The following is a 13,335-nucleotide window of genomic DNA, read 5'->3' on the forward strand; positions in this document are numbered from 1 at the left end:
GTAATAGTAAAAGAAGGCTCTCATAGCTTTGATTTAAAAAGGATTGGAAACTAATATTATTCTGATATCTATAGCCACATATGTTTATCACATGAGTGGAGGCAAGAATACAGAAAGGAGAGATTTGGAGATATAAATCTTAAATTGTTTCAGGGAAGTGATAATTGATATTTCAAATGGTTTAAAATTAATCTTATTAGCATGTATTTTATTAATAGTAAATGCTATGCTACCTTTAGCAGTGGAAAATCAACCAATTTAAAACACTTTATGTTCTGCCCCCTGAACCAGCGGCTCATTCTGGATGGTCATTGTCTAAATGTTATTTCACCACACCAATCTAATTATAAGTCTAAAAAAAAAAAAACTAAATGAGAACAGAAGTAGAAGGAAAGTAGTAAACTTGTAGAGATAAAATTTAACTCCTAAATATTTGGTTAAAAATTTGTTTATAAGTGTATGGGAATACATGTAGCCTTTTTAGTCAGAAAATTATAAGTTTAGTAAAAATTATTTTTAATTAAAATGTTACAAATTTTATTTTTATTTTTATAATCATCCAATCTAAACTTCACTGACATAGTTCAGTATGTTTTTTTCATGCCCAGGATTATTTGGACAATTCAGAACAGTCTCTGTTATTTCTCTGAGCTTTTTTGTTTGCTTTATTTTGTTATTTTTTTCGACTTTTGAGAGTTTACGTTTATTTTTAGTTTGTTTGTTTTGGTACCTCAGTTTTGAATAAACAAAAAATAAAGGCAAACATTTACGATGACCATTGACTGCATCCATCTTAAAAAGGGACGCTGATTGTTCTAGCTGAAATTCCTTTACAGTTTTATCAGTTATTAAACAATTCAAAATCAAATACTAATCATTGCAGATTCACTCTTGCCTTTAAATAATTGCCCTGCAGTTTTGCTTGAAATACATTTCTTAAGAAATGAGGAAAATAAACATGATAGAGGTTTAGAAGTTGAAATTATGTGGCTTTTTACTTGTAAGTAAATATATCTTTGATGCTGGTTATTTTATTAGACCTCCGGAACTAACATCATTTTCTTTCCATTTCCACAGGAACATATCTAACAAACGAAGCTAAAGGAGCTGAAGATGCACCAGATGCCGACACGGCCATTATCAATGCTGAAGGCAGCCAAGTCAACGCTGAAGAGAAAAAAGAGTATTTCATTTAAAATTCGGGCCACACGCTTTGAGTTTTACCTACCAGGCTGACTGCTGGAGAAAACTGGCAAACCATCTTTCAGAAACCATTCCAAGCATCCTCTACTACTTTTATTAACACCCATACTGTACTGCTCGCAGTAGCCAGTGTAAACCAACAATCAGCAGTTGAAAGCATCATCCTTTAATTACTGTACCATCCATAATGCAGGACATTTCTTATTGCCTAAATTTTACACCATTGCTCTTTTAACATACAGTGCTTGAATATACAGCCTTAACAATGTTAATCATCTCACTGGATCATGATACTGAGTTGTTTTTATACACTGAAGAAATGTATGCATAGCCCCACCCCTACATTTGTTTTTCTTTAAGTCATAGAATTTATTGAACAGTTTTCACAAGTCGCAGGATTAGGTAATGGCCTAATGTGCTTACGTTTAATCAAAGATTAGAGGTTTACAAACTATGTTTTCTACTTGTCTATCTTCAAAGATAACATGTTGTGAAAACATATGCCCTAGAAAACACAAAATGAAGACACTGTAGTGTAGTTTCTGGAATGTTTGAGATTATACTGGTAATACTGTATCAAGTTGCTATTATAAAATTTAGTGTTTGATACAGGTACCATGTGTATGGATTATAATCATGACATGACACCCTTATATTATTATATAGATCCTACCATTAGGTTATTGTAGCTTCATTTACCAATAAATTATTACGACCATTTAACTGCTTTGGGAATCATAAAGATCATTCATTTCTCTATTTGATTTTATAATTTATTTGCTCCATAAGGATTCACCTGCCTAAACAAACTGAAATAGGGCACAATTTTGAGACATTTTAGTATCTGTATATAGTGCATATAATAAATCCAATTAAACATTATTTGATACATATTTAACTTTTTTGGCTGTAGGTTATTCGGTCATAAGTACGCATTTTCTAATGTCCATTATATCCCTTTAGATATTACTTAAACTGATATTATAAGTAGATAACATATATTAGTATTTTTGTCTGTATGTCCTAGCACTGTCAACAACAAATTTTTCTAGTTCTTGTTAATTTTTATTTGTTATACAATGGAAGCACAATGTTACAAGGAAAGGTAATTTTAAGCTAACAACCAGTGCACAGCCTCAGGTTTTAAATCACAACCACAGTTAAATAATAACCTAAAAACAAACTCTTAGTTTGATAAAAAAAACTTACACATTTTAATTTGGCAGTTTCATGGCTGCTTAACTATGTTGATTTGCCAAAAAGGAAGTATTTAGGATATGTTTTCTGTATAAATGAACTAATTCTTTATATTAAATTCCTGTCTATGCATTCTGTGAGGTACAAACTTATGAAACAGTGAGTGATAGAAAATCCCTGCCATGCTCTTAACTCCAAGGTGAAAGTCTCTTTCTCTGGATTATTTTGAAATTTTGGTGTATTGAACTATTATGAAATTCTGTAATCTTAAATATGACACAGAGTCAATATAAAGTCTTATTTCTTTGGGTGAAATATAATATTGCTAGAATAGTTTTCATTATATTTATTAGCAGCTAAAGAACAAAATCCAGTTAGATTGAAAATTATTTTCCCATTTACAAACATTGCTCCTTTAAGAAGAAAACAAATATTACAATATGGTAGCTGTACTTGTGATGTCTAACAGCATGATGGCCTAGGGTTTTAACAATACCTTGGAATTTTTATGGAGGGAACAAGAATGACTGAATACAACATCCTGTGTTAATATCTGATAGAAGACAAGGGTGCTGTATGTTAGATTATTTATCAGAAAAGTATCAAGCTTTCAAGGAAAACGTTAGAAAATCCAAGTTTTTTTTAATTGTGTAGCATTTATCTTGTTGATTTATTACAAAAGAAAAAGGACGATGTCAGTCAAGCAGCACTTTTTCAAAATATACAGAACATAAATAATATGATGTGGTTGAGTGTTAACATAATAAATCATATACAGTATGACATTTTAAGGAAATAAGTCTGCATTGATGTGATTGCATGCTTGTTTTTAACAATTCACTCCATACCATCTGTGGAAAAATGCAATAATATGTTAATATAGTATGGTAGTTTGAGAGAATCAGGTAGGTGCCTCTAGACACATTGAAACTAGAATAGGTCTATAAACTGCTCATATCTTTCAGTGCATAATCTTTAGAAAGACTCCACACAGCAAAATTCATCCTGTTAGTACAAAACGGAAAGGTTCTTATTGCTAATACGTTGTATAACTGCATCATCAATTACTATTTAAAGCCTAATTTCAGGATATGTTTGCAAAATTGCTACTCTTCATCGATGCTGTATTTACATCCTTCTTCATCTGTATTCTACTTGGCTCCAACTGCTAAAATCGTTACCTAAATAATACAATCATTATTTATAGCACGGTAAAATTAGAAATCCAAAATTGTTTGCCTTTTAAGACATTTGACTCTTTTAACCCTTCTAAGAAAAATACCTATTAGAATTTGTAAAAAGAAAACCACTGGCAGATAAAATTTCTGGGCTCTTATCAAATGGTTTTCCATTAAATATAGCTAGTTTTGATTCAATATCATTTTCTGTCCTGGAAAAAAAGTGATGGAGTTATACTTTTCTGTATTGAAAGGTTATTTGCTTTTCACTAAAGGAAATAAGTTACACAGAATCTGGGCATTCCCCATTTCAGCGAATAAAATATTGAGATAGGATTTCTAAATTGGACTCATGTCAGCTGAGAAGCCTGAGATATGCACATTCGCATGCACATGGAGCCACTTTCTGTCTCTGTTAAGGGAGTTCAGTATGTAGGGGACAAAGTAGAAGAACTGTGTGCACATACTCCTCAAAAACTCAGAGCATCATTCGTTAAAAAAGAAGTTCCTCTCTGCCAGAAACGTTTACAGTGTGCATTGATTGTCCTCCATCAGAAATATCAAGCCAACAATCTTCTTGTCTTCTTTTCCTTTTTGAATGTCCTGGGAGGAATGGTGACCAAAACTGGGGGTGAGGGGAGGGAGGGGAAGGAAGTTTCTGGCTGCAACAGTAAAGATAAAATACCCTATTGGAAGATTGATGTGTGTGTGTGTGTGTGTGTGTGTGTGTGTGTGTGTGTGTGTGTGTAAGAGAGAGAGAGAGAGAGAGAGAGAGAGAGAGAGAAAGTGCATGTGTTCGTTTGTGTGTACATGCATGTGTGTGCATATGTTTGTGTGTGTGTGAGTGTGTGTGAATGTATGTATTAAGAGAAGAAATATTAAAACAAACACAGAGAAAGAGATTCCAACTTCTTTTCTTTTACCAGAAATTACAAGAAGCAATTTAAGAAACCTGATAATGGAATTTAACCTAGAAACTGGATGATTTCATTAAAGATGTTTAGTCATTCATAGAAACTCTACAATTAAACCAACAAATAGAGAAAGAAAAGCAACTTTCCTGATTTTGGCAAAGAAGCTAACACCTCGTTTATTTTGTTTGTTTTTTTTTTGTTGCTGTTGTTGTTTGTTTTTTGTAAAAAAAATATAAATATTCAATTAAAAAGACAGGTTCACTTGTAATTATGTACTCATGACTGTAGCAGCATTGAGATTCCATATAGGCACATGTACAGCAACTGTTTGACAGTAATGGCTCTTCCATGTAACATAGCAGTTATTGTGTGATTTAGTGCCACTTATTGCAAAGTGTTACCAGAGGGCACATTGAAAATCCTTTTCCTTCTGCACCTTTTGGACATAAACAAAATTTAAAAAAAATAAAAATATAAAATCCCACAGTTTTCCAATTGTGGAAAAAAAAAACAAGAATCTTCATTTTGTACTACAACCTTTCCATGGTATTTTAATCCCAGAAACCTTTTGGAAATGCCCAATTTTATTTCCTTTAGCAAATGGTAATCTGTGATGAATACAAAAAATGAAAAGATTAATCAGTGATTGCAACTGAAGTAAGTAAAAATTCTAAAGAAATTGATGAGTAATGCTTGTTGTTAAGTGGCACAAAGTACACACTAAAAACTATGCAAAATATAGGTAACTACAGTGTATGTACATGTAAGTATCTTGTACTAGCTGTGTATGGATGTCGGAAACCCATGTAATTATAATATGCATTTTGAATTCTGGGAAAGAGGAAATCTTAGTGTAGATAATATAATTTGTTTTGAAATACACATTGGCAATATTGAAATATACTCAGTGCAATATCTATAATTCTATTGCTGGATACTTAATGCAAAGGGATTTAAAATACGTTAAACAAGATCAAGGAGTTTTCTAATTCACCTCTAAAGTATTAAAGCACTAACAACAGTAAGTTATATTTTCTTACTTGATTATTGAGTTAACAAAGAAAATTTGTTTACTTTAGTGTTTAACATTAATGCAGAGAATGAAATAACATGGATTTTAATCTTTAATTCATTTCTAATCGAATTTGACATTCTTGAACTTTCTTTGAACTGTATGTGCTTTAATAGATTGAAGTACTTTGTTTATTAGTACAAATTTATTCAAAGAACATAGGATATATTTAGAAGTTAAAGTCACTATATTTTAATGGGGAAATTCTCTCTTTAATACTCTCCTTTGTTCTTTATCACAACCCAAACAAGCCCTTTGCACTTCTTTATACCCTTCCAAAGGCAGTGGATTGAAAGGAGCAAGAAAATAAAGAGAGTTAAAGGGGACAGTCTATATGAATGGGTTCTAAAATCATCAGCATTTTTGTGTATCAAGATTACTATTGAATGCAATAGTTATTGGATATAGCTGGTAATTTCTCTGCCATGCATACTTAACAATAATTCTTCTACCTCTCACTTTTAACATGGGCTATGATACTTCAATATAAATAGAGGAAGTAAATATTTACAAGATATCCCAGGAAGAATCATTTTGGGACTCTCATAACAATGCACTCCCCACTCCCTGGGAAATCTCAAAAGCCAACTTCTTGTAGTGTATTCTATGGTGTATGGATATGTGTTTGTTTAACTTCTCTATCATTAAGTTAATATAAGTAAACTATGAAAACTTGGTGAGGACAGTTCTTTCCATGCCTAGCTAATATTTTGCTGTTATGTAATTGTAACATTTTAAAAGTGACTTGATGGCAACAATTTGCAATCTAATATGATATTTGATTTTATTTTTAAAGTCCAACAATTTATTGAAATTCAATGCTGTGTTTTAAGTATAAATCATGTATATGATTTAATTTCCAGAGAAGTGTTATCTATATAAACAAAAACCAAGTATTTTAAATCTGCCTCTTTATGAACAAATAACCCCAAATAATTAAAAATATTGCCTCAAAAGCCCACTTTTTCTGCCTAGGCATGACATGAACTTTTCAATGGTGTAATTTAAATATGTTAAAATAAAATGCCATTTTATGTGCGTATTTTCCTTTAGGAAAAATAGATTACATAAATTTATGAAATTATGATGGTGATTCTATAATTCGCTTGAAGTTAAAGTAAGATGTTTCTATGTTATGTGGTTATGTTATGAATAATGTTTGATTTAACTCTTTACCATCTTTTCCATATATATGTATATATATACATATATATGTATATATATGAAATGTGTGATTATTTTGGAGAGAATGGGCCCAAATGTGAAAAAGATGTAAAGAAAACACTATACCCCCTTGGAAATATGCTGTATATTTCAAAGATGTTAAGTTAAAAGACAAGTGACCATTGCAGGGGCACAAGAAAAATCTACCAGGGCTCAGCACTTAAGCACTTTTTCCACATCCAGGGTCAAAGCAGTAGCGATTCCTACATGGACTTTTAAGTGCAGCATGAAATGCAGCATTACACGGACACACAGTACTGTCAAACCTCAAATCCTTTCTTTCTTTAGATGCTTTCCCTTGTACATGATCCTTGTAGACACGTTTTTATATTTGCTGATAGTGAGTCATGCGCAATAAATATAATGGTTGAAAGCAGTAGTCACTAATCGGTTAGGGACAAGTACAAAATGTAAACAGAGCTGTTATATTTCTCCTCTTTGTTTTTCTCTGTGATTCTGGTGTGTTGACTGAATCTCATAAATAGGACAGAAAGCAATCTAGACTTTTCAAAGCTAGTAATATTGCTCCTTATAAATATGTAACATTTTGATCTTTTTACAAGCTTCTTTCTCTGTACTCACTGTACGTGGTGTAGATTCAATGATGCAACTGAGTAGTGACCCAAGGATTTCTGTGTTTGGAATGACATCTCTTTTCTTCATTTTTAGTTCTTATCAATATTTGTGAATTGGTTGTTTAGCTTTTTTTTCTACCATAAATATTCCTTAAAGAAAGCTCCATTCTTATCATAAATATTTCGGTGTCAACAACTTTGCAACAAGTTTACCATATAAAAAAAAATTTAAAGACTTATCTCTGAAAACAGTGTCAAGAAATGCAGGTGTTCCCAGAAATGTAGCTTCAAAGCTTCAATTTATATGACATGAAACCCATATCTTTTGGAAGGGTATACTTATGACAGCATTAAAATATATTTTGTGCTGTAAAGAAGATCCACCAAAATGAAACATATCGCACAGAAAACTAACACAATTATTGAATCTACTCTAATCATGAACATTTTCACAAAACAAAATGCATATTGTAATATTAAGTACATGACACTTGCATGTTGATATGCCTATATACTTACAAAGTATTCAATGTGTACTGAGTGGCGCTTCAAATATGTCATGTACAACTCTTATAAACATGCTACAGGGTTCCCATTTACACTCCATCCTTTCAGTAACGTCTCCTCAGAAAAAGTTGTCTGATAAATATGGAAAAAAAATAAAATTTGAATTTTAGTTATCTGTTGGACATTACTGAACTGTTTCTTCTTTCAGTGCATTTTAGTCTTGAAAGCATCCATTGAGAAAATGAACTCTCTTTTCTCCAGTGAAAGGTGACAAGAGATGTGGAACATACTCTGTTATGCTAAATACATTATTTTGAATACTTTTATTGACTGCATATCATATCCATTCATTTTTAAGTTTCCTCAATGACAAACAACTTATAAATTTCTAAAGGGAACATTCTTTCAAAAAACGAGAGCTAACTTAAAAATAAGTGTTATCTTGCTGATATAGCATTTAATCATTACTCCTTGAAATGTATGAACCTTGTAATGTGCTGGCTAAGGGTTAAAAAAGTGTCACTGACATAAAGAATTTTGCTTGAGATTGCCAACATTCAAAATTTTGTAAAGATAATTTTACATCCACTTATTTGTGTTTATTAATGTTGACTAGGAACAGAAACAAAAATATATAAAACAATTTTTTTTAATTCCACACTCTAACCAATATATTTCAACTACCTAAGATAATGCAATTAACCGTATATACATTCTAAGCTTATAACAATAAGAATTTGAGATAAGCTTTTAAATTTATGGAAGATTTTCTTTGTGTCTTTGGAAGTTCACTTACCATGAGGTATTTTGTAGTCTACTTTAAATAACAGATTTTGTTATACAGGGTAAGCCAAAGGCTGTACAAGAATTAGTGCCATTGGGTCTGATATTTGTGTTGGACCATGAAATATTCCATTAAAATTTGTCTGTAAATACAAGGCAAGATTTTGTATCTGGTTTATTTTAATTAAATGACATGTCGTATTATTCTTATTTATATTTTTTCCAGCAAAAGAAGGCATGAAATATTTGGAAATTTGAAACTTTCTTAGAGATCATATACCATATATCTGAAAGAAAATAAGGTGATTTACAAGGAAATATTTATAAAAGTAATTTTTAGTGATGCCTAGCATAACCATCCATGTTAGCTTCACACCCATAAGGCATATGATATCTTTTCCAAATAGATAATGGCAAATTTATTTTTAAAGTTTTCATAGCATTATGAATTCAAATTTTCAAACTAGTAATTTATAAAACAGTTCACAAAGAGTATTTATCAATTCACATTTCTTAGTTCCATATTGGTTTGGTACATGAGAAGCTTTGCTATATGAAAAATTCAAAGAAAATGTTAATGTATATAAGAAGATGTGCTTTGAGACTGAAACATTCTAGGAATAGTTCCATTCTGAAATGTATTTCAACCATATTGCTTGGTAAAAATTTTAGATATTTACATGTCCCTAGCTTTTAGAAACTTAGGGAAGTTAAAGGGGAAAACAATTCTATACTTGCATTTAAATATCATTCAATGCTACTTTAGACTGCATATTATTTAATCAAAAGGTTACCTAAGAACACTTCCTATAGGTCAAATTAGTCTACACCATGAACTACACCAAAAAAGTTGAACACAATTCTTTATGCTTTGACCTTCAAAAACTCACTAATGCAATAAGTTTATCCTTCCAAACAATACTTATTTTCTACATTTTTGATATTATTGTGTTGGAGGTAAAAATAGATGAATCCAGACGTTTAAAAAACAGTACATTTTAAACAATTTTTAAAGTTGAAGAAAACTAAAAACAAAAACATTAACTCATCTTCCAAACACTGTGTATAATCTTAAACACACTTAATATTTTTCTGTTTCTTTTTAGAGCTTACTTCTTAAATAGATCATATGCATAAGGCTTTATTTGGTAATAGACTATGAACTTTAGTCATCTTCTAAGGAATGCTCATCACAACAATCAGATTCAAGATATTATTGAAAGTCGGAAAACACAAATCCTAAACATAACTATCAAAATTTCAAATTGTTTTATTTGTATCCATATAAATCTTCACTCATGAGACCCATATCTCACACAGATGAAAGATTTCAGAAATATAATGTTGTCTTATGGAGTGGTGTACACCTCTTTCAAAGCCTGAGAATGGGGAGTCTAGACATTAACTACAGCCCAGGAAGTACCCTGAAGCCAGGCTCAAAGGAAGTAGAAAAGAAGAGCAAAGAAATGGAGGAAAGCAAGAGGTCAGACCAAGCATTGCCATGGAAATCAAAGGTGGCACACAGTAGTTAATGCTCCAGGTGCTGTTAACTCGATGAAAAGACAAGACCAGGTATCGTCGTGGAACTCAGAGGTGACACACAATAGTAAATGCTCCAGGCACTGTGGACTCTATGAAACACTGCTGATAACATGATGTTGAAATTCCAGAATCACTCTAAGACCTGTAAAACATTACTAATGAACTGGATAGGGGAAGAATTTATGCCTTTTTAGCTGCAAATTGGGAGATGAATGTTGTTTTAGTATGTTTAGAGATAAAAAGAGGATTAGAAAACATATAAAGCTAAGTTCCTAAACACTAAGTAACACAGAAACTGTCCTGTGAACTATTTTCTCTAGAGTAACAGAAAGAAGCTGTTTTAGATCCTATCTTGGTTGTAGGTTTCCTTGCTAAACTGATGGAGGAAAAGAAAGTAGACATTACTATACATGAAACTAAAACACACTCATGTCTGACCAGAAACTCCAGGCTGAGACTTCACCTTAGGTTTGTTGTTGTTGTTGTTGTTGTTGTTTTGCTTTGTTTTGTTTCTTTTTTTTGAAAAAAAGTCAGCATAAAGCACTTTTATTGCAATAATAAAACTTGAAACGCATATGTGGTGCAGAGGGCAGGGGACAAAAGTGTACTTTCTCTCACCAAATCACTACACAGGACAGCAGAGGGTGAGAAGGAACTGAGGGAGGAAGAGCCAGGAAGCCGAGATTAGCAGAGAGAGCCAAGCATCAGAACCCAGGAGATGCTGAAGCTGTGATGACCAGCATCATCTTCTTAGAGAACACTCAAGGATTTGTAGTGATAACTGGGCATCCCTTGGGTGGTGAGTCTACAAACAGCACCTTCAATTTAAACTTTCCATTAAAGCTCTTAAAATTTAGGAAGTGGAGCTTGAATAGTTACAAGATTACAAAAGTTCTGAAAATCCATTAGAAAAACCATAGGATGAAAAACAAATTAAGCCAGGTCACAAAGAAGGCTTCAGAGGACTCTGCCGACTCAGGGATAGGGACTGTAGTATCTAACGCAGCAGTAAAGGGACATGCTTTACAAGGCAGACAGTTTCAGAAGGTGGGAGGACTGTCAAAAGCTCACTTCCTCCCTCCCCACTTCAGTTTGGGTAGGGCTTTCAATTTAACAGGACTTCCCGCACTGGAGAAAAATCCAGCCCTCAACAGCATCTCGAATCTGCTCTGGCTTTGCAGCACAGCAACAAGAATGTCTTAATGGTTTGCATCAAACAAGTCCCCGACTCTGGAAGCATTTTTTTTTTTTTTTGATCTCCCTCTACCTGGCTGCCATCTTGATCATCGCACTGGGTACTGATTTCCAACTCCCTCAGATATCTACTGTTTTCCAAGAGACAAATTAGAGATATAATTTTCCCATTAGGAGATAATTTTGAAAAGATTCTTGAAGTTAATATTTCATCTTACAAAAGAGCAAACTTCAGTTAAAGGTCAAAAGGCTATTTGGTGGGAATTGGAGGGTAAGAATACGAATCCAGCTGTTCGAGAGCATTGCTGCTGAACTGTGTAATTTGTACTGCTATAAGGACACAAATTCTTTGTCTCCTTCCCCACTGTTGTTATATAGAATATTCTTAGCAATGCCCATCAAACATGGGATTAATCTATATAGCTGGAATTTGAGAGTGACAAGTTTTAAAACTTTTATGATTCTGCCGGGAACTCTCCTCACTAATGAATGATTAAAATACCATCCTGATACACTTTCAATAAGACTATGGATTAGATAAAGGGGCATTTGGAGAGCAGGATAATTAAAGTGATAACAAACTGACTGAGTTTAGAAAAGCTTTAGATAATGTTAAGTTAAAATCTTCAAGAGGACTCTTTGTATTTATGACCTTGAGACAGGGTGTCACTAAGTTGCCCAGGATAGTCTTGAACTCATTATCTAAGGCTTCAGCTTCAAATACCTGTGAATATAAAGCGGTTCTGGTAGGCCCTTCTGAAGGTTTAGTGCTAACTGTAGAAATATTCATTAATTGAGTCTGTGATTCAGTACGTACCATCTGAGTTGATCACATTGTCAGTGATCAGGAATATTCACATGGTTCCAGGCTCTAATGGAGAGCGACTCCATGCATGGGCTTAATGCCTGTCAGTGGCCATCTTGAAGGCCTGAATTTCACCTCTGGCTTCATGTTTTCTAAGGGGAATCTGAGGTTCTGTCTCTCACCACCTCCTTTTCTTGAGTACATACCCCATTCATGCCTAGCTAAAACAACCACTCAGGAAATTCGGCTAAGTGGGAGAGGTGTGTACCTATATATGTTGTCCGCAGAAGTCACAAAATAGGGCTTGGATTTTGTGAAGTTCTTTACTTACACTGTAATCTTATATCTATAATAATACAATTTTAACTAATAAAAAGAAACAAACAAAACTCAGGGAAACAACAATAAGAAAAATGAAAAGGTGAGAGAAAATAAAAGAATTTCCTGGAAGAAAAGAAAGGTATTTTTCTGATTTTTGAAGAAAGTATGTCACAGTTTCACTGAGCATTATTCTCATAAATCTGTTTATGGTCACATTTCCCAGTGCAATAGTGGTTGGTACAATAGTCTGTTACTGCAACCGTTGAGGCAAGAACCTTTTGCTTTAAAATTACATTCAAATAGCTATCTATGGGTGCCTTTATTGAGTGGATGTGGAATAGGATATGAAATAATATCTCCCTCTTTCTCTTCTTCTCCTGCTCCTTCTCTTCCTCCTCCTCTTCCTCTTCTCCTTTTCTTTTCTTCTCCATATTTGTTTCTCTGTTGTTGGCTTACTTGTCAATTTGTTAATCTTTCTTCTCTTGATTTGTCAAGTGTCACCCAAAACACATTACTGATTCGAGACCTCAAGGCAAGAGTTGCTTGAACACTTCAACTTTGATTTACTTCTTCTGTGGTCTAATCTCAGTGTGAACAACAAAATAGCTGAAGAGAGAAGCAGTGGAAAATATAGTCTCTCTTTTAAAAGTAAATTATCAAAATTGCCCATAAAAAGTCAAATGCTATTTAATCCAATTCATATCAGTGGCTGTTTGAAATTCCATAACATCCTGAGAAAGTCAGATTAATCTATCATTGTTGACAGGGCTAACTAACAAGACAGCAATATAGAAATAACAAAATTTTAAATTTAGGTTTA

General features: G+C 32.9%; 1 protein-coding gene across 3 annotated transcripts in view; it reads left to right on the forward strand.

Annotated features, from left to right (window-relative positions):
- Positions 1 to 8,808, forward strand: part of Cadm2 (cell adhesion molecule 2) — a 947,889-nt gene extending 939,081 nt beyond the window's left edge. For all 3 annotated transcript variants that reach the window (XM_087899672.1, XM_087899674.1, XM_087899675.1), the window contains one exon: positions 1,078 to 8,808. In XM_087899672.1, coding sequence (XP_087755798.1) covers positions 1,078 to 1,196 — 119 coding nt within the window. In that variant the 3' untranslated portion in view covers positions 1,197 to 8,808. The remainder of the gene's footprint in view (positions 1 to 1,077) is intronic.
- The last annotated feature ends 4,527 nt before the right edge of the window (positions 8,809 to 13,335 follow it).

Source organism: Myodes glareolus, chromosome 2 (genome assembly GCF_982192425.1).
Source record: "Myodes glareolus chromosome 2, mMyoGla1.1, whole genome shotgun sequence".
In the NCBI taxonomy this organism is placed as follows: Eukaryota; Metazoa; Chordata; class Mammalia; order Rodentia; family Cricetidae; genus Myodes; species Myodes glareolus.